Source organism: Oratosquilla oratoria, chromosome 12 (genome assembly GCF_046742065.1).
Source record: "Oratosquilla oratoria isolate Oo_2021 chromosome 12, ASM4674206v1, whole genome shotgun sequence".
Taxonomy (NCBI): domain Eukaryota; kingdom Metazoa; phylum Arthropoda; class Malacostraca; order Stomatopoda; family Squillidae; genus Oratosquilla; species Oratosquilla oratoria.
In genome coordinates this window covers 32,250,837-32,271,600 of record NC_134788.1, presented here as the reverse complement: position 1 = coordinate 32,271,600, position 20,764 = coordinate 32,250,837, and the positions used below count along the sequence as shown (strand labels likewise).

The 20,764-nt window shown below is 37.9% G+C and overlaps 1 protein-coding gene across 1 annotated transcript in view; it reads left to right on the top strand.

Annotated features, from left to right (window-relative positions):
- The window catches only part of LOC143030315 (uncharacterized), a 41,007-nt gene extending 26,925 nt beyond the window's left edge, over window positions 1-14,082 (top strand). The window contains exons 2-5 of the mRNA XM_076193469.1: window positions 804-2,415; window positions 5,944-6,187; window positions 6,408-6,528; window positions 11,913-14,082. Of these exons, the coding sequence (XP_076049584.1) occupies window positions 804-2,415; window positions 5,944-6,187; window positions 6,408-6,528; window positions 11,913-13,404 (3,469 nt within the window). The 3' untranslated portion in view covers window positions 13,405-14,082. The remainder of the gene's footprint in view (window positions 1-803; window positions 2,416-5,943; window positions 6,188-6,407; window positions 6,529-11,912) is intronic.
- Window positions 14,083-20,764: the final 6,682 nt, after the last annotated feature.

Here is a 20,764-nt window from a genome sequence, read left to right as displayed (position 1 = left end):
AGCAAATGATGCATTCTACATAAGAATGTTCTAGAAATCCTACATTATACACAGATATCCTGTTTTAGTGTCTTTATCTCTCTGCAGTGTCTATTCACCTGGTGTTTTGCCTTATTATTTTATGATTAATTCATATTGACCCAGTCTTTTTTTTCTGCAGAAATCCATTTTTACATATATGTTCAACTTTCCATTTCTTTCTTTTCAATATAATCTTTTATATGTGTTGTTTGTCCTCTCCCCTTACTGGATTTTGGTTAATGCGCCACTATATTATTTCAGATCGAGGTTGAATATAAAAATTTCCTTGGAAAAGGTACTTGAAGATCTCGTATTGTTGACACATCTGGCGTGGCGTCTGCGGCACACCTATCTCATGAGTTATATAAGTATCACGCGATGACCCACAATGGAGAGAAAATTTTCTAATATGACCTTTATGATGTAGCTTTTTCACATAATAAGCATCTCAAACTACACTTGATGTCCCACACTGGAGAAAAGCCTTTCCAATGTGACCTTTGCTATGCAGTTTTCTCAGAAAAGGGTTATCTCTGACGACACATAATGACCCACACTAGAGAGAAGCCTTTCCAATGTGACCTGTGTGATGCAGCTTTCTCTGAAAAAGGTGGTCTCAAACGACACATGATGACCCACACTGGAGAGAAGCCATTTCAATGTGACCTGTGTGATGCAGCTTTCTCATTAAAAAGTCGGCTGAAACGTCACATGATGACACATACTGGAGAAAAGTCTTTCACATGTGAACTGTGTGATGCAGCTTTCTCACATAAGAACAGTCTCAAACGACACATAGTGAACCACACTGGAGAGAAGCCTTTCAAATGTAAACTGTGTGATAAAACTTTCTCACAAAAGGGTGATCTCAAACGACACATGGTGACCCACACTGGAGAGAAGCCTTTCAAGTGTGACCTGTGTGATGCAGCTTTCTCACTAAAGAAAGGTCTCAAACAACACATGGTGACCCACACTGGAGAGAAGCCTTTCAAGTGTGACCTGTGTGATGCAACTTTCTCACAAAAGCGTAATCTAAAAAATCACATGGTGACCCACACTGGAGAAAAGCCTTTCAAGTGTGACCTGTGTGATGCAACTTTCTCACAAAAGGCTACTCTCAAACAACACATGGTGATCCACACTGGAGAGAAGCCTTTCAAGTGTGACCTGTGTGATGCAACCTTCTCACAAAGGGCAAGTCTCAAACTACACATTGTGAACCACAGTGGAGAGAAGCCTTTCAAGTGTGACATGTGTGATACAGCTTTCTCACAAAAGACAAGTCTCAAACAACACATGGTGACCCATACTGGAGAGAAGCCTTTCAAATGTGAACTGTGTGATAAAGCTTTCTCACAAAAGGGTACTCTCAAACAACACATGGTGACCCACACTGGAGAGAAGCCTTTCAAGTGTGACCTGTGTGATGCAGTTTTCTCTGAAAAAGGTGGTCTCAAACGACACATGATGACCCACACTGGAGAGAAGCCATTTCAATGTGACCTGTGTGATGGAGCTTTCTCATTAAAAAGTCGGCTGAAACGTCACATTTTGACCCATACTGGAGAGAAGCCTTTCAAATGCGAACTGTGTGATAAAGCTTTCTCACAAAAGGGTGCTCTCAAACAACACATGGTGACCCATACTGGAGAGAAGCCTTTCAAATGTGAACTGTGTGATGCAACTTTCTCACAAACGGGTAGTCTAAAAAATCACATGGTGACCCACACTGGAGAAAAGCCTTTCAAGTGTGACCTGTGTGATGCAACTTTCTCACAAAAGAAAGGCATCAAACGACACATGGTGACCCACACTGGAGAAAAGCCTTTCAAGTGTGACCTATGTGATGCAACCTTCTCACAAAAGAGCACTCTCAAACTACACATAGTGAACCACACTGGAGAGAAGCCTTTCAGGTGTGGCGTATGTGATACAGCTTTCTCACAAAAGAAAGATCTCGAACAACACATGGTGACCCATACTGGAGAGAAGCCTTTCAAATGTGAACTGTGTGATAAAGCTTTCTCAGAGAAGGGTACTCTCAAAAAACACATGGTGACCCACACTGGAGAAAAGCCTTTCAAGTGTGACCTGTGTGATGCAACTTTGTCTGAAAAAGGTGGTCCCAAACGACACATGATGACCCACACTGGAGAGAAGCCATTTCAATGTGACCTGTGTGATGCAGCTTTCTCAGAAAAATGTTGGCTCAAACGTCACATGATGACCCATACTGGAGAGAAGCCTTTCAAATGTGACATATGTGATACAACTTTCTCACGAAGGATAAGTCTCAAACAACACGTGGTGACCCATACTGGAGAGAAGCCTTTCAAATGTGAACTGTGTGATAAAGCTTTCTCACTAAAGGGTAATCTCAAAAAACACATGGTGACCCACACTTGAGAGAAGCCTTTCAAGTGTGACATGTGTGATGCAACTGTTTCACAAAAGAGTCATCTCAAACAAGACATCATGGCAAACACTTGAGAGAAGCCATTGAAGTGTGATATGTGTGATGCAGCTATTTCAGAAAACAAGTAAACTTAGACATCACATGATGACCCATACGGGAAAGGAGCCTTTTCCACTTTCTCACAAAGGATTTATTTATTTCAAATGTCACGTTGTGACTCATACTTCTTCACGAAAGGTTCATCTCATACAGTGTGTGATGATTGATGTTGGTGAGAGGCATCTCCAATGTGACCTGAGTGATTTAATTTTTCTGTATGATGGTATTTTCAGCTATTAATTGTTGAACTAATGTTTGGTAGATTAGTCATCACACACGCATACTGTCAGCTGTACGAGTAAATGTTAGTTTTTTAATCTCAGTTGTGCAGTTATTTGAGTGACCTTTGGATCCATTGGATAATTGCAATTTTGCTTTTTCATAACCAAAGATTCCTAAGTGTTCCATTAAGTGTACAAATGTTTCTGTAATTACAAAAAAGAAAAAGAAAAATCGCAATCTTTAGATACGTGGTGTAAGTGACGGATATAGATATCTACATAATGAAGGATGCAGTTCTGTTTACTATTATCTATTTTTTTTTGGAATATTTGCCGATGTAACTTGTAATTTGTCTTGCTGTAAATATATCTACGATAATATACTCAATAGTGTTTATTATTTGAGACACTACTATCACATTTCAGTGAAGTCTTTACAAGAATATTAGATGTCATATGATGAATTGTTCATTGTTGACAACGAATAAATCCAGTTTGTTGAACGGTTTTGTTTTGTTATTTGTGCAAAGAAGAGCTTGCTCATGGTGTCAAACAGTATCCTTTGTATATGTTTGTTCTTGTGTTGAATTTGTTGCTTTCGTGAAGTTTACAAGATCATTTTGTGAGGGATGATAGCTTATAATTAATTCACACATGTACATCTGGTGGAGAGTAATCATTGTTTCTACCTCATTACAAAGAATTAGAAAGGAGGAGCATGCCAACAGACCTTTTGATCCATAACTAGGTCGGATGCAAAAATAAATAAAATAACAGTGGATAAATAAAAAAAATATAAATGATAATAAAATAAAAGGCAAAATTAAATAACGAACACGTAAATAGAAAATAATTGACATAACTAATAGTAAATAATAAGCAAATAAGCATAGACAAATAATAACAAACAATATAAATGACAGGCATTACAGCATCTTGATTAGGTGCTTATCTAAGCGAATCTCAAAGTTTCGAACTGGACTAAATTGCACTGCCTCTGCAGGAAGTTTATTCCATTCATTAACTACACGGTTGGTGAAGTTTCTACCCACTTCCAAATTAAATCTTTCTTGAGAGTTTGAAACCATTTATTCTTGGATTTTTATTCAATGTGAAAACTTTGTCACTTGATGTTGTCAATTCTCCTTGGAAACTTAAAGATCTGTATCAAGTCAATGAGTCTATGATTTTTCAGGGAAAACAGATTCATATGCTTTCATCGATTTTTGTATGATTTTTTTTTATTTTATTTTATTTGGAATAGGTTTTGTGGCTCGCCATTGTACTTTTTCCAATCTGTCAGTGTATATAATGAGATTCGGTGACCATACGGAAACAGCATATTCCAAATATGGATGAACTAACGATTTATATAGCTTGTTAATGAGAGATGGACTTTTGAAGTCAAAAGATTGTGCAATCAGTCCTACAATCTTATTTGCTTTCTCAGAGACTGAAATACACTGCTTAGATGATTTGAGATCGTTACTGATAATTATGCCAATATCCTTTTCACTATGCACCGAGAAGGGGCCTTAGTATCCGGAAATGGTCGTGCGGTGCTGGGCAGAGGAGGTATTGGAAAAAGATCTGTTTTCCTCATCCAAACAATTTCTTACTTTAGTTAGACTAATTCAAAATGAGAAAGTTCAATCTTACCTTCTTCTAGATATTTAGATGTAATTTATTGAAGAGGCGAAGACTTTTCGAGAGACTAGTTTTAACTCGGCCGAGTATGTACTTGCTCTCTTTCGCCTTGTTGAGTTTAACCAACTGTTATTTTAAGTTGTGATGTAATCCTCTTTTGTTTTTAAAGAGAGGTTTCTCTTTACAGTTGGGAGTAAATGTTCCTCCGAAATTGATTTACAGTAATTTTGTATGATTTACTTTTAGTTGACACAAATTCTCAGCGTCTTAATTTCACAGAAACAGATATTTGAAACCGAAGCTAGCAGCTAGCAGTAAGCAATAGCTATATATGACTCGATCATTGTTTACTTTTTCACCGACCAGAATTTTCTGTATTTATTTCAAATGTTTAAAATTTTCAATAAACTACAAATTATCAGTAGCAATTGATCATTAAAATGATTGATTATTCAGACTTTATCCAATAATATAAATATACATAATTTATTACTTTAATGAAATTAAACCTTCAGAGTTCAATAAATGAGTACAATATGACGTCACCTTTTACGTAATTTCTAATAGACGAGGCAGTACCGGAATAATAACAATTCCGTGCCACAAATGCAATATATACCGGTATACTGGGTGTGCTACTTATTGTGGAGATGTGTGGGGACAGTGAGGTTAGGGTCGTAGAAATCGCTCCAAGGCAGGACGTCGGCCATCACGTGGAGCAGCAGTGACAGTGTCGTCTGCCATCCAGAGGTCCCAGTTGGCGCGACTGATATTGTTAAGTGCGTCACTGACTGTGAGCTGGACGGGGATTAAGCTTTCTTAATCTGAATAACTATCAGACTGGATCTAGAGTCTGATAGGACTGTGACACGCGATGGTGGGTAGGGCATGGGTGATGAATATCTTCAAGGCTTCTCTGATGGCAACAAGATCAGCCGTACGAATCGTATCAGGACAATTTCACCCCGTTGACAATTGCTCCCTGGAACATTTCCCCCGGGGGACAGTTTCCCCTCGTTGACAATTGCCCCCTGGTACAATTGCCCCGGAGCACAATTCCCCCCCGTTGACAATTGCCCCCTGGTACAATTGTCCTGGAGCACGTTTTCCCCACGTTGACAATTGCTCCCTGGTACAATTGCCCCGGAGCACAATTTCCCCCCGTTGGCAATTGCCCCCTGGTACAATTGGCCCCTAGGAAGAAGATAGGGAGGGAGTGGTGGTAGCACTGGAAGACGCTAAGAAAATTAAAGTGATGGGTGAGGAAAATGGAGGAGAAATAGACTGTGTTGTTATGAAATATATTGACATACTACAACAGTTACCCTTATATAGTTTAAATTTTTAAGTCAACAATACTAAAAAGAAATAAAAGAATTAAAAAGATTTTAATAATTTTTAAATTTTTTAGGTTCTACATTAGAAAAATATTCAAAAGCTAATAACCATAATTTAGCTTGTTCAACCCTTATATTATTAGGGATAAATTTGCGGACTTCCTGCCAAAGCCTTCCTAAAGTATCATATGATTATTAGTATTTTCTGGATCTACGAAGTGCCTATTGTGAAAAACAACAATATGATACAGGTTCATGTGCAGAAGCAGCCACTAAAATGCCCTCTCTTGATCACTTGCGCCGTAGTATTAGACACCAAAGACAAAGAGCTAATGCTGCACTACCTTTGCCATTAAATGTACAAGAACTGGTTGTGGAAGAACAGTATAAAGGAACCATCGATGGACAAAAATTTCTTCTTTATGATTCTGACAACTCTGTTGGTGAGCGCAGGTCAAGAATTTTAATTTTCGGAACGTATGAAAATGTAGAAATGTTATCTTCTTTTCATTGGTTCATAGACGGAATATTTAAAACAGTTCCTCAGATTTTTGCCCAACTATATACTATTCATGCTTTGCAAGATAGTCGTACAGTACCTCTGATTTATGCTCTCCTCCCCGATAAAAGCCAAATCACATATACAACTTTTTTTTTTACAAGAGCTGAAGAAATTAAATCCTAATCTATCTCCAGTCAGCATAATGGTCGACTTTGAGAGTTTGAAGTCCGTGGAAACCCATGTGCTGTTGTTTCGAAAGTGTTCCACATTCTCCCTAGAACGGTAACATGGGGGTGATTATCTCCCGGGAGAGTGTGGTGATCATGTGATGCACCCGTGACGGAGGGTGGGCGGAGCTTGGTGAGCTCATTACCTTCAGTCGTCTGTCAGACTTGGTGGAGGAGGGTTGTGCTATCCGGCTCTCTCACTATCTTTTTTTCGGGATTGCATTTAGGGAAAATCTCCCCCGGGGGTACTAATTGCCCCATGCAGATTGTAGGAAAGCTGGAGGTATGGGCCTCAGCCAGGACATAGTCAAAGGACCCAAGAACACGCCTACACAAGAGGAAATCAATCTGACCAGTATTATTATTGTTTTTTTATCAAAATAATATTCAATTTTTTAAGAAAAAGTTTCCTTTTGATTTTTTAAAATTAAGAAATAATTATAATGCAAAGGATGATTTCATTTTAATTTTGTTCAATAACCGAGTATGAGTTGTATTTTCTTTGTGTGTTAAAAAAAACACTACAAGTGTTTTGTTTCAAATTCTAATTCTCGGGAGAAATTCCCCCGGGGTTACCTTTCAGGTTTCGGAAATAGAGGGTTACCATTCTAGGGATCAAATAATGGCCTTCGTCGTCTTCCACGGTGAATAACACCAATCCACGTTGCTTCAAAATAGCCAAGAAACCCTCACAAACATTTGATCATCTAACGATGAATCTAATTCAATGACCAACGACTGTATCAGTGTCGAGGCAAGAAATTGATAACGTTGGTTTCGTTTGGGCTAGGCTGGCTCAGAATGTTTGAGCTGAGAATGGTAGTTCAGTATAACCATATTACTTAAATTCAGTTTGGAAAATATGACAACAGACAAATATCATGTTCATGAGGCGTTAATTAAAGGTCTCCCCTTAACAAAGCATGAATCTGAGTTTTCTTAATAAAATTGTACATTTGGGTTTGTCTGGCCAGGAGTAAACACCGTAAAGCCGTGTTTGAAAGATTTATGTAAGGATTTGCAAGAATCTTTGTGGTTCTTAGGATATATACAGAATCAAGAAGTACCATCGATTTTTCCAGGACAGCAAAGTCTTACAGGTAATAAGCAAGCATCATTGTATCCAACAGTCAAGCGTGTACAATTCATTGTTTGGTAGAAATTATTTTTCGGCTCTGTCCCAGTAACACGCAATTTTTTTTTTTCAAACGAGTTTCCATGGAATTCCTTGTCAATACAATATCACCACATGTAGATAATAACACCCCTCTTTAGTTTGAAAATAATATACGACACTCGTTTTCCTGGACTCTCCATTTGTTTACATTCTTCATTATCGATTTATTTATTTATTTATTTTATATATTGTGGTGTGGGGGTCTCGGAATTTTCAGGTGGTTTGGGACAGTTGATATACATTATACTCGGTCTGTTGACCATACGATGCCAATATTATTAGCAGCTGTACCCTGGTCTCAAGAGGGGGGGGGGCAGTTGTGGTGGCTCCTCCTGGTTTACGGGGACACAAATTTTCAAGAAAAAAAACGCAATTCATTGAAATGACTGACTTAAATGGATAACTCAACAAGCTACTCCCACCATTCACTTTGTTTTTGTAGTTGATAGAACTGTGTGCGTGTGTTGTGGGGGGGGGGGTCTAACCTAACCTAGTTGTAGGTAAGGTTCAGTTGACTAGATTATTTTCATCTGTCACTCTTAAGATGATATGTCAGGGGGAAAAGTTACCCCTTTAAAATTTTGGAAATACTTAGAAATTGATTCATCATCCAGCTCTAATATTTTTAATTTACTATTGTAATGATTAGAATTAATTATAAAGAAATCCATAAAAAGAACTGGATTCGTTAACAAATGATGAAAAAAAATGTTACTACGTAAACATTAAGTCCTAATCTCGCTATCGGACGAAGGGTAAAGAAAGGGCTCATTGTTTTGAACTAGTCTATCTACGTGGCATATTGGAGAAGCCACGAAAACTTCAAGACAGCCGACCCAGGCTGCTAAATCATAATCCGAAATAATCCCTTCACGAAGGTAAGAGTTAGTCAGAACCATTAATTAACATTTAAAGAAATTTAATTGGGAAGCCCTTGTCCAATAGGAGAGTGAGGGGAATGCAAGTCGAATGCTAGCAATAACTCCCTTGGAGTGTTGCTACGTATTTGAATAACCCTTTACGTTCTCATAACTAGGTTATATAATTTTTTAAATATGTATCAAACCCAATTCTCATTTATAGTCGGTTTTGAGGTCTTAAGGTGTCATGACATAACTACGGTATAGGGGGTTAGCCCTAACCTACCTAGCCTAACATAAAATAATTTGTAAACTTTAAGTAGGGTAATTTAAAGATTTCTGAAGAGGCGTTTCCTATGTTATATTTCAGGAAGAGGCATATTAACCTCTTGTTACCTCCCCATAGTCTCGTAAGGATTTATTCTGCCTCATGAATCTTTCAGCTACCCTACGCCGTTTCTTATTGATGTAGTAGTGTTTCTGAAGACGGGTTATAAAGTTTTACAGGGAACCAATCCTGGAGTAAAATGTACTATTGAAAGGAACACAAGTTTGCAAACCTCCCCCCCTTCCCTGGTGTGGTAAGTTTATGGAAGTTCTGGAAGAATAAATACAGAGAAAAGATCAAGTTTCCTTTCAACCAAGAATGGAAAAGTGGACTAGGACCCACTTACCCAATCCTCATGTCCTACCAGACGACTAATCTGCGGTCCAGTACCAACCCTCATCCTTCGGTTTGGTGTCATTGACACAAGGAGCAGCGGAAAAATGATCGCTTACCCGGAGGGAGCGTTGCAATCTCTATCAACTGAATCAGTGTTGATCGGAACCTATGGTATTTTGATGTATTGATATGTCTGTCGCGTTTTGCCGCGATAGATAGACATATAAGAATAAGTTTTATTCAAGGGCTTCTGATACTATTTCTGCCAAAAAATTATTCGTTTTTTTGTGTGTGAAGGTGATCCCTGACTATAGTATCCAAGTGATTTAGTGTAGAATCCAATAAAGGATTAGCAAGAATCACAAATTGATTTCTGACATCCTTCATTATTGGGTAGGTGTAGACCTGTGCAAATTTTTTACCAAGATTTCTTATTTCCAGTTATCTGTGCTATTCCATTATATATACATATATATATGTATATGTATATATGCAAGCAATCACATCACCGTGATACAAAAATGCAAAATAACCACAGGAGAAAGGAAACTTGTAGACAGTAAGTACTTTCGTATATTACATCTTCAGAGATGCAGAGTAGGGTTTAAATATGTATCAGGTGGCAACCATAGGGGGCGAAGGGGGGAGACAATACAATATGAAGAAGGGGGGATGACCTTACCCCTATCAACCTGACCAACACATAGGGGTCAATCTGGCGGAAAGATCTCGGTGACCATTTGGGTTATCAATTTATCACATTTGAAATTACCATAGCTTAAGTTTATATTTTTGTCAAACGTGCCTGATATTAAGCAAGATTCTATTATATTTCTTGCAAGCTTTTTCCTTTAGCCTTAGACCAATCAATATGATGGTTGTTTATTGATTTATGTTGGAATAACGCATTGTTTTCCTGGGCAGATCTCACACTATATTTATGTTGGGAAATCCTTGTTTCCAAGTTTTTCCCAGTTTGTCCAATATAAAATTTATTACAATCTTGGCAAGGAATTTTATAGACCACAGCCCTCCTAACAACAACGGTGTGGTCTATAAAATTCCTTGCCAAGATTGTAATAAATTTTATATTGGACAAACTGGGAAAAACTTGGAAACAAGGATTTCCCAACATAAATATAGTGTGAGATCTGCCCAGGAAAACAATGCGTTATTCCAACATAAATCAATAAACAGCCATCATTTTGATTGGTCTGAGGCAACAATTTTAGCTAAAGGAAAAAGCTTGCAAGAAAGAAATATAATAGAATCTTGCTTAATATCAGGCACGTTTGACAAAAATATAAACTTAAGCTATGGTCATTTTAAATGTGATAGATTGATAACCCAAATGGTCACCGAGATCTTTCTGCCAGATTGCCCCTTATGTGTTGGTCAGGTCGATAGGGGTAAGGTCATCCCCCCTCCTCACATTGTATTGTCTCCCCCCTTCGCCCCCTATGGCTGCCACCTGATACATATTTAAACCCCACTCTGTATCATTTAGTCTGAAGATGTAATATACGAAAGTACTTACTGTCTACAAGTTTCCTTCTTCCTGTGGTTATTTTGCATATATATATATATATATATATAATATGGGGGGGTGTATGTATGTATGTATTTATATATATTGATGGGCCTTCTCTTCTTTCTCTTTGTAATTACTATATTAATGTTTAATTTGCCAGTTTATTTTTTCCAGTTTCTACACTCCTTTTTTGTATTTTGTTAAATCCTATTTTGTTAATTTTTCCTTTAAGCTTCTTTAATACAAATTGTTTGTTAATTCACTGCACTTTGGATAATGCATTAATGCACTTGCATATTTTTTATACTCCTACATGATTAACAAACAATATATTTTACATAAGAATGTTCTAGAAATCCTTTATTATACACAGATATCTTATATTTGTGTCTTTATCTCTCAGCAGTGTTTATTTGCCTGTTTTTTTTTTTTTTTTTTTTTTTTTTTTTTTTTTTTTTTTGCCATATTATTTTATGATTGATTTATATTGACCCAGTCTTATTTTCTGCAGAAATCCATTTTTACATATATGTTCAACTTTCCATTTCTTTCTTCAAAATATAATCTTTTATATGTGTTGTTTGTCCCCTCCCCTTACTGCATTTTGGTTAATGCGCCACTATATTATTTCAGATCGAGGTTAAATATAAAAAGAAATCCTTGGAAAAGGTACTTGAAGATCTCGTATTGTCGACATATCTGGTGTAGTGTCTGTGGCACACCTATCTCATGAGTCATATTAGTATCATGCGATGACCCACAATGGAGAGAAAATTTTCTAATGTGACCTTTATGATGTAGCTTTTTCACATAATAATCATCTCAAACTACACTTGATGTCCCACACTGGAGAAAAGCCTTTCCAATGTGACCTTTGCTATGCAGTTTTCTCAGAAAAGGGTTATCTCAGACGACACATAATGACCCACACTAGAGAGAAGCCTTTCCAATGTGACCTGTGTGATGCAGCTTTCTCTGAAAAAGGTGGTCTCAAACGACACATGATGACCCACACTGGAGAGAAGCCATTTCAATGTGACCTGTGTGATGCAGCTTTCTCATTAAAAAGTGGGCTCAAACAACACATGGTGACCCACACTGGAGAAAACTCTTTCAAATGTGACCTGTGTGCTGCAACTTTCTCACATAAGAACAGTCTCAAATGACACATGGTGACCCACACTGGAGAGAAGCCTTTCAAATGTTAACTGTGTGATAAAGCTTTCTCAGAGAAGGGTACTCTCAAAAAACACATGGTGACCCACACTGGAGAGAAACCTTTCAAGTGTGACTTGTGTGATGCAACTTTCTCACTAAAGAGCAGTCTCAAACTACACATAGTGAACCACACTGGGGAGAAGCCTTTCAAGTGTGACTTGTGTGATACAGCTTTCTCACAAAAGACAAATCTCAAACAACACATGGTGACCCACACTGGAGAGAAGCCTTTCAAATGTGAACTGTGTGATAAAGCTTTCTCACGAAAGGGTAATCTCAAACAACACATGGTGACCCACACTGGAGAAAAGCCTTTCAAATGTGACATATGTGATACAACTTTCTCACAAAAGGATAGTCTCAAACAACACATGGCGACCCACACTAGAGAAAAGCCTTTCAAGTGTGACCTGTGTGATGCAACTTTCTCAATAAAGATAAGTCTCAAACAACACATAATGACCCACACTGAAGAGAAGCCTTTCAAGTGTGACCTGTGTGATGCAACTTTCTCAATAAAGAGAAGTCTCAAACAACACATGATGACCCATACTGGAGGGAAGCCTTTCAAGTGTGTCATGTGTGATACAGCTTTCTCACGTAGGGCAAGTCTCAAAAAACACATGGTGACCCATACTGGAGAGAAGCCTTTCAAATGTGAACTGTGTGATAAATCTTTCTCACAAAAGAGTCATCTAAAAAATCACATGGTGACCCACACTGGAGAGAAGCCTTTCAAGTGTGACCTGTGTGATGCATCTTTCTCACGAAAGAAAAGTCTGAAACTACACATACTGATTCACACTGGAGAGAAGCCTTTCAAGTGTGAACTATGTGATAAAGCTTTCTCACATAAGGGTACTCTCAAACACCACATGGTGATCCACACTGGAGAGAAGCCTTTCAAGTGTGAAGTGTGTGATGCAGCTTTCTCACATAAGGGTACTATCAAACAACACATAATGACCCACACTGGAGAGAAGCCTTTCAAATGTGAACTGTGTGATAAAGCTTTCTCACATAGGGGTAATCTCAAACAACACATGGTGACCCACACTGGAGAGAAGCCTTTCAAGTGTGACCTGTGTGATGCAGCTTTCTCACGAAAGACAGATCTCAAGCAACACATTGTGACCCATACTGGAGAGAAGCCTTTCAAATGTGAACTGTGTGATAAAGCTTTCTCACATAGGGGTAATCTCAAACATCACATGGTGACCCACACTGGAGAAAAGCCTTTTAAGTGTGACCTGTGTGATGAAACTCTATCTGTAAAAGGTAGTCTCAAACGACACATGATGACCCACACTGGAGATAAGCCATTTCAATGTGAATTGTGTGATGCAGCTTTCTCAGTAAAATGTCAGCTGAAACGTCACATGATGACCCATACTGGAGAGAAGCCCTTCCAATGTGAACTGTGTGATAAAGCTTTCTCACGAAAGAGTAGACTCAAACGACATATAGTGAACCACACTTGAGAGAAGCCTTTCAAATGTGACATGTGTGATGCAACTTTTTCACAAAAGAGTCATCTCAAACAAGACATCATGGCAAACACTAGAGAGAAGCCTTTCATGTGTGACATGTGTGATGCAGCTTTCTCAGAAAAAACATAAACTTAGACATCACATGGTGACTCATACGGGAAAGAATCCTTTTCCGCTTTCTCATGAAGGATTTATTTGAAATGTCACGTAGTGACTCATAGTTCTTCACGAGAGGTTCATCTCGCACAGTGTGTGATGATTGACGCTGGTGAGAGGCCTCTCCAATGTGACTTAAGTGATTTAATTTTCCTGTATGATGGTATTTTCAGCTATTAAGTATTAATCTAGTGTTTAGTTGATGTGTCATCACACACGCATATTGTCATTTGTAAATGTTGTTTTATTCTCATTTGTGCTGTTATTTGAGTGACCCTTGGTCGATTGCATAATTTCAATTTTGTTTTTTCATATCCAAAGATTTGTAAGTCTGCTATTAAAAAAAAAAAAAAAAGTCGCCATCATAAGAGTGGCATAACTGGTGGATATAAATATCTACACATCATGAAGGATACAGTTTTGTTTTCCTTGGTGTTACATAAAGTTGTTTGGAGTAGGCTATATGCCATTGTTACTTGTAATTGTTGCTTTAAATATATCCACGGTAATATATTCAGTAGTGCTTATTTTACCATTTGAGACACGACTATCACATTTCAGTAAAGTCTTTTAAAGAATGATATTAGATGTCATATGAAGAATTGTTCATTGTTGACGATGAATGAATCCAGTTTGTTGAAAGGTTTTGTTTTGTTATTATTTGTGCGTAGAAGATCTTGTTCGTGGTGTCAAGCAGTATCTCTTTTATGAGGTTGTTCTTCCATGTGTTGAATTTGTTGTTGTGAAGTTTCTGAGATCATTTTGTTGGGGATGGTAGCAGCTTATAATTAATTTAATATGTGCATCTTGTGGAGAGTAATCATTTCCACCTAATTACAAAGGATTACATAGGAGGAGCATAACAACAGGTGACCTTTTGGTCCATAACCAGGTCTGATACGATTTATTTTTTAATGAACAAATGAATCAATAAAAATAAAATTATAGTAATACAAATGATAACATAAATTAATATTCGAAGTTCAATAACAACAGGTACATAGTAAATAATAATAAATTGAAAGATAATAAATGGTAATCAAGCAAATACTCATTAAAAAGCAGAAAAATAATAACAAACAAATGTTATAAAATAAATGGCAGGCATTACAACATCTTGCTTAGGTGTTTATCTAAACGAATCTTAAAGATTCGAACTGAACTGCATTGCACTGCCTCTGCAGGAAGTTTATTCCCTTTATTGACTACACGGTTGGTGAAATTGTTTCTACCCATTTCTAAATTAAATATATTTCCTGTCAGTTTGAGACCATTGTTCTTTGATTCTCATTCAATATAAGAATTTTCTCACGTTTGATGTTGCCAGTTCTCGTTAGAATCTTAAAGACCTGCATGAAGTCACCTCTGAGTCTACGCTCTTTTTAGGAAAAACAGATACATATGTTTTAGTCGATTTTCTTATGATATTTGGAATCAAATTTGTGGTTCCTCGTCGTACTTTTTCCAATCTGTCAATGTTTTTAATGAGATTCGGTGACCATACGGAAATAGCATATTCCAAATGTGGACGAAATAACGATTTATATAGCTTGTTAATGAGTGATGGACTTTTGAAATCAAAAGATCGCGCAATCAGTTCTAGAATCTTATTTGCTTTCTCAGAGGCTGAAATACACTGCTTAGATAATTTGAGATTGTTACTGATAATTACACCGAGATCCTTTTCACTATCCACTTTTGTTAACGAATTTCCAAATAACTTGTAATCGTACTTACTGTTATTTTTACCTATGTGCATAATCTTGCATTTACTTGTGTTATATTTCACTAGCCACTTTTCAGACCATTGCTGTAATTTATCTAAATCTCTTTGAATATCTAATTGGTTTAAGAGATCATTTGCCATTCCGCACAGTTTTGTATCAGCAAATTTGGAAACAGTAGATTTTAGTCCGTGGTCTATATCATTTATATATACTATGAATAGAAGTGGCCCAAGAACGGAACCCTGAGGAACTCCACTCGTAACATTTTTCCTTCCAGAAGTTTTTTTTTTTTTTTTTTTAACTGTTTTTGATCATTCAACCAATTACTAGTCCAACTTAATAGGCTACCACTTATTACGTGTGAAGCTAATTTAGTAAGTAGTCTTTCGTGGGGGATGGTATCAAAAGCTTTTGCAAAGTCTAGATATATTAAATATGTATGTATATATATATATATATATATATATTTTCTTTTTTTCTTTTTTTTTGTCACAGTTCGAGATAACTGTGTTGTAGAATTCGAGTAAGTTAGTCACACAAGAACGTTTCCGTCTGAAACCATGCTGGCTATCATTTATCATACAGTTACTAAATGATGTTCGATAGCATCTTTGATCATAGTTTCCATAATTTTTCCTACGATTGAAGTTGAGTTTACAGGCCTGTAGTTATTTGGTTTCTTTTTGTCACCTTTTTTTGAATATGGGAGTAATGTTAGCTAGCTTCCATTCTCTTGGGATATCTCCGGATATGATGGATCTCTTGAAAATAATTTCTAATGGATCAACAATCTCATTTTTCATTTCCTTTAAGATTCTTGGGTGCCAACTGTCAGGCCCTGGTGTTTTATTAACTTTGAGTTTCTCTATACACCTTTTAATTTTTCTTTTGTTATACATGTAGTGAAATGGCTCACAAGAGAAACCATTGCTTCACAAAATATTAATAAGTGAATTTATATCGGAAAGTTCTTCAAAAAATATTAGTAAGTAAATTCATATTCTCCATGACCTAACCAGAAAGTAGTATTATGTTGTCTTCGTAATTTACAAATAATATCGCAACGAGTATGAATCAGTTTTCACGAAAAGATAATATCAGTTAATTTGAAGTGACTGTTTTAATCGAATAACCACAAATCAAGAAGATATTCCCACCATCTGCATTGTTTAAATAGTAGATAGGACGGGGGATGGGGATAGTCTAACCTAGCCTTGCTGTAGATATGGCTAGGTAAGGTAAGTTTGACAAGATTATTTTTTACTCTCACACTTAAGGTGATGAACATAAATGCTTTAAAGTATCATTTATGGGCTTCTGGTGCCATTTCTTCCAAAATTCACTCGTTTGCTTGCCAATACTGTGTGTGTGTGTGTAGAGAGAGAGAGAGAAGGGGGTTGGGAGGTGTTCCCTGACACATGAAGACCAAGTAATTAGTTATAGAAACCAATAACGGATTCACAAGAATCACACATGTATTTCTGATATCCTTGATTATTAGGTGGGTGTGGACATATGCTAGAGTGGAGACCTTAATGCTAGAGTGGGAAATGGTCCAATCGATGGAGTGGTTGTGATGTGTGGAGTTCCAGGAAAGAATCGTAGTGGAGAGTTGATTGTGGAAATGTGTCTAGAAAGAGAGTTGATGATAGCAAATACAGTGTTTCAGAAGAAAGTCAAGCATAAGTACACATGGGAGAGGGTGGTGGAGGGAAGGGTGGTAGATAGAGCGCTAATGGATTATGTAGTGGTAAATAGGATTATGATAGGAAGAGTTAAGGATGTACATGTGCTAAGGGGAGAAGGTGGGGGAATATCAGATCATTTTTTGGTGGAAGGTAAGTTGAGAGTGGAGGATAGATGGAGAAGGAGGAAAGGGACAAAAGGTAGGGAGGTTCTTAGAGTGAACTCCTTGAATGAAAAGGAAAAGGAGAAGGAGTACGAAAAGAAGCTGAAGGAGGAGTGGGAGGGAGTAAAGGATAGAGCAGAGATGGGTGTGGAGGAGGAATGGGGATGGTTCAAGGAGGGAGTCTTAAAGTGTGCAAGGATGGTGTGTGGAACAAGAAGGACAGGGGGAAATAGAAGAAAGGGTAGTGAATGGTGGGATGAGGAAACAAAGAAGGTTGTAGAAGAGAAGAAGCGAGCATTCACAGATTGGTTACAAAAGAGGACAGGGGAGTCATATGAGACGTACAAAGAAAAGAAAAGAGAAGTAAAGCAAAAGGTAAAGGAGGCAAAGAGGAGAGCAGATGTGAAATGGGGTAGGAGTATGACAGTAAATTTTGAAAGTAATAAAAAGATGTTTTGGAAAGAAATTAAGAGAGGAAGAGGAGGCGAATCAAGTAGGGAAGAAAAGGTAAAAGGTACAGATGGAGAGTTGATAATGGAAGAGATGGCAGTGAGGGGAAGATGGGCAGAATATTTTAGGGAGTTGCTAAATGTGAAGGAGGATAGGGAAGGAAAGATAGCTGCAGTGGGAAATACGAAGAAAATGAGAGTGATGAGTGAGGAGAACGGAAGAGAAATAAGGAAGGATGAGGTGAAGGCAGTTGTAAAGATGATGAAAGCAGGTAAGGCACCTGGTCTGGATGGATGTCATGCAGAATGTCTGAAAAAGGGAGGTTCAGTGATGGTGGACTGGTTGGTGAGATTATTTAATGTTTGCTGGAGAGAGGGTAAAGTACCGGAGGACTGGAGTAGTGCCTGTATAGTTCCTCTTTACAAGGGAAAAGGGGACAAGTGTGAATGTAGTAATTTCAGAGGGATTAGCCTGTTGAGTGTAGTAGGGAAGGCTTATGGGAGAATCTTAATTGAGAGGATTAGGAGAGGAACAGAAGGAGTAATTGGTGAGGAACAGTGTGGATTTAGGACGGGTAGAGGTTGTGTAGATCAGATCTTTGTGGTAAGACAGATATGTGAGAAAGCTATAGGAAAGGGGAAGGATGTTTTTTGGGCTTTTATGGATCTGGAAAAGGCCTATGATAGGGTAGACAGAAAGGCACTGTGGGAGGTTATGCAGATTTATGGGATAGGAGGAAAGCTTTTGGGAGCTGTCAAGAGTTTTTATGTGAGTAGTAGAGCATGTGTTAGGATTGGAAATGGAGAGAGTGAGTGGTTTGAAGTAAAGGTGGGACTTTGTCAAGGATGCGTTATGTCGCCCTGGCTGTTCAACTTATACATGGATGGGGTGGTGCGAGAGGTAAATGCTAGGGTAGTGAGTCAGGGATTGGAGATGGTTAAAGAAAATGGAGAAAAGTGGGAGGTGAGCCAGCTGTTGTTTGCGGACGACACTGCGCTTGTGGCAGGGTCAGAGGAGGGATTGAGGAAGCTGGTGGCAGAGTTTGGGAGAGTATGTGATAGAAGAAAGCTAAAGATAAATGTGGGTAAAAGTAAGGTGATGAGATGTACAAGGGGTGAAAGTGGCAGTAGACTGGAAGTGAACATTAAGGGAGAGCGACTGGAGGAAGTGGATAGTTTTAGATACTTGGGTGCAAGTGTAGCAGGAAAAGGTGGAGTGAAGGTGGAGGTAGAATGTAGATTGAGAGAAGCGAGTAAATGCCTTGGTGGTTTAAAGAGTGTAATGAGAAATAGACATTTGGGAATGGATGCGAAGAGGAGATTGTATGAAGGAGTGATTGTGCCAACAGCACTGTATGGGGCAGAAACGTGGAACATAAGAGAAGAAGAGAGAAGGAGTTTGAATGTGTTTGAGATGAGGTGTCTGAGAAGTATGGTGGGGGTTACTAGGCTAGATAGAGTGAGAAATGAGGAGGTGAGGAGGAGAACAGGGGTGAAAAAGGATTTGGGAGAGAGGGTTGATGAAAGAATATTAGGATGGTTTGGACACATGGAAAGAATGAGTGAAGAAAGACTAGTAAAAGAGGTATGGAAGGCAGATGTGGAGGGAGTGAACATGAGGGGACGTCCTAGGATGAGGTGGATGGATGGGGTGAAGGGGGCTTTGGGGAAGAGGGGAATGTCTGTTGAGGAAGGAAGGGAGAGGACGGAAGACAGAGGTGAGTGGAGAATGGTTGTATATGGATGATGTTGTGACTGCATGAGGAGGAATAGGCGGGGGTGGGGGGGGTGGGGGGGTAGTATGTATGAGTAAATTTTGACGCAGCCCGAAGGGATTTCTCCCCGTCCTCGCCTTATATGCAGAGGGGGACGGAGAGGGGGGGTCGCCGATTAAATGAAAACTGCTTCTGACCCAGGGCGGTGGGCAGGGTTCAGGGATGACCCGTCATCCAGGAGGTGCTCAGATGAGAGGAAGGGTGGGAGGGGTGTGGAGTGTATTTAGGGATGAAATGGGTGGGAGTGTTTTTATGCCTTTCCTTTTGTGGCTACCTCCCTTGGAAGGGGGAAAAAGCCTTGGTATATGTATGTATGTATGTGGACATATGCGATTTTTTTTTTTTTTTTTATAAAGATTTATTTATCTGTGCTTTTGCACTCTTCATCATAGTCCGATTTATTATTATTATTAATATTCTAATTATTATTATAATAATAATTATTATTATTATTATTTATCATTATTATTAATTAATTATTATTATTATTATTATTACTTCTTTCTCTTTGTAATGTTTATTCACCCATTCTTTTGACTGATAATTTGCAAATTTCCAGTGTCTGCCTTCCATCAGTCATCCATTATCTTTACTTCTTCCTTTTCGTTTAAGCATCTTTGGTATGAATTGTTTGTTCTCTTACATGGTAATCTTTGGTTAATATCTCAATGTATTTGTATACTTTGGTGATACTTCTGAAATATTAGAAGTGTCATGAAATGTTCTAGAATTAGCATCATTCACCATAACCTAAGAAATTAAATCTCATATTAATTAGGATTAAGGTTGTTACGGGGCACAAATATTCATGTAAATTACTTATGAATCATTTCAAGTGGCTATTTTAACTGAATTAATATAACTCAATAAGCCACTCTAACCGTGTTTTAGTATTGGGCGGGGATAATCATACCTAACCTAAATGTAGGTAGGGACAGGCTAGGATATATTGACGAGAATTTATTTCTCAAACCAGGGTATCAGAAATGCAAATTCTATACTTTATTCAAAAGTGTTACTCGTTTTACCGCCAACCCTAAGGTTAGGGGAGTGTGGAGGGGGTTGTACGAAAAATTAAAAACAAAATATTTTGTGTAGAAATAAATACCAAATTCTCATGAATCTCTCAGACGTTGGGTTACGACAGCCCTGATTGGTTTGTGTGTATTTACCTACCTAGTTGTATTTTACGGGAAGGGGAGCTATGCACGTGGTGTCCCGTCGTCATATCTCATTTTATCTAAACTATTTTTAAATTCATGTATTGTTTTTGCACACACTACTTTCTCATCTAACTTGTTCCAACTGTCTATTACTCTGTGAGGAAAGCTGTTCTTTTTCAGATCTCTTCTATAGCTGTCTTTCTTGATTTTCTTTCCATGTCCTCTTGTATTT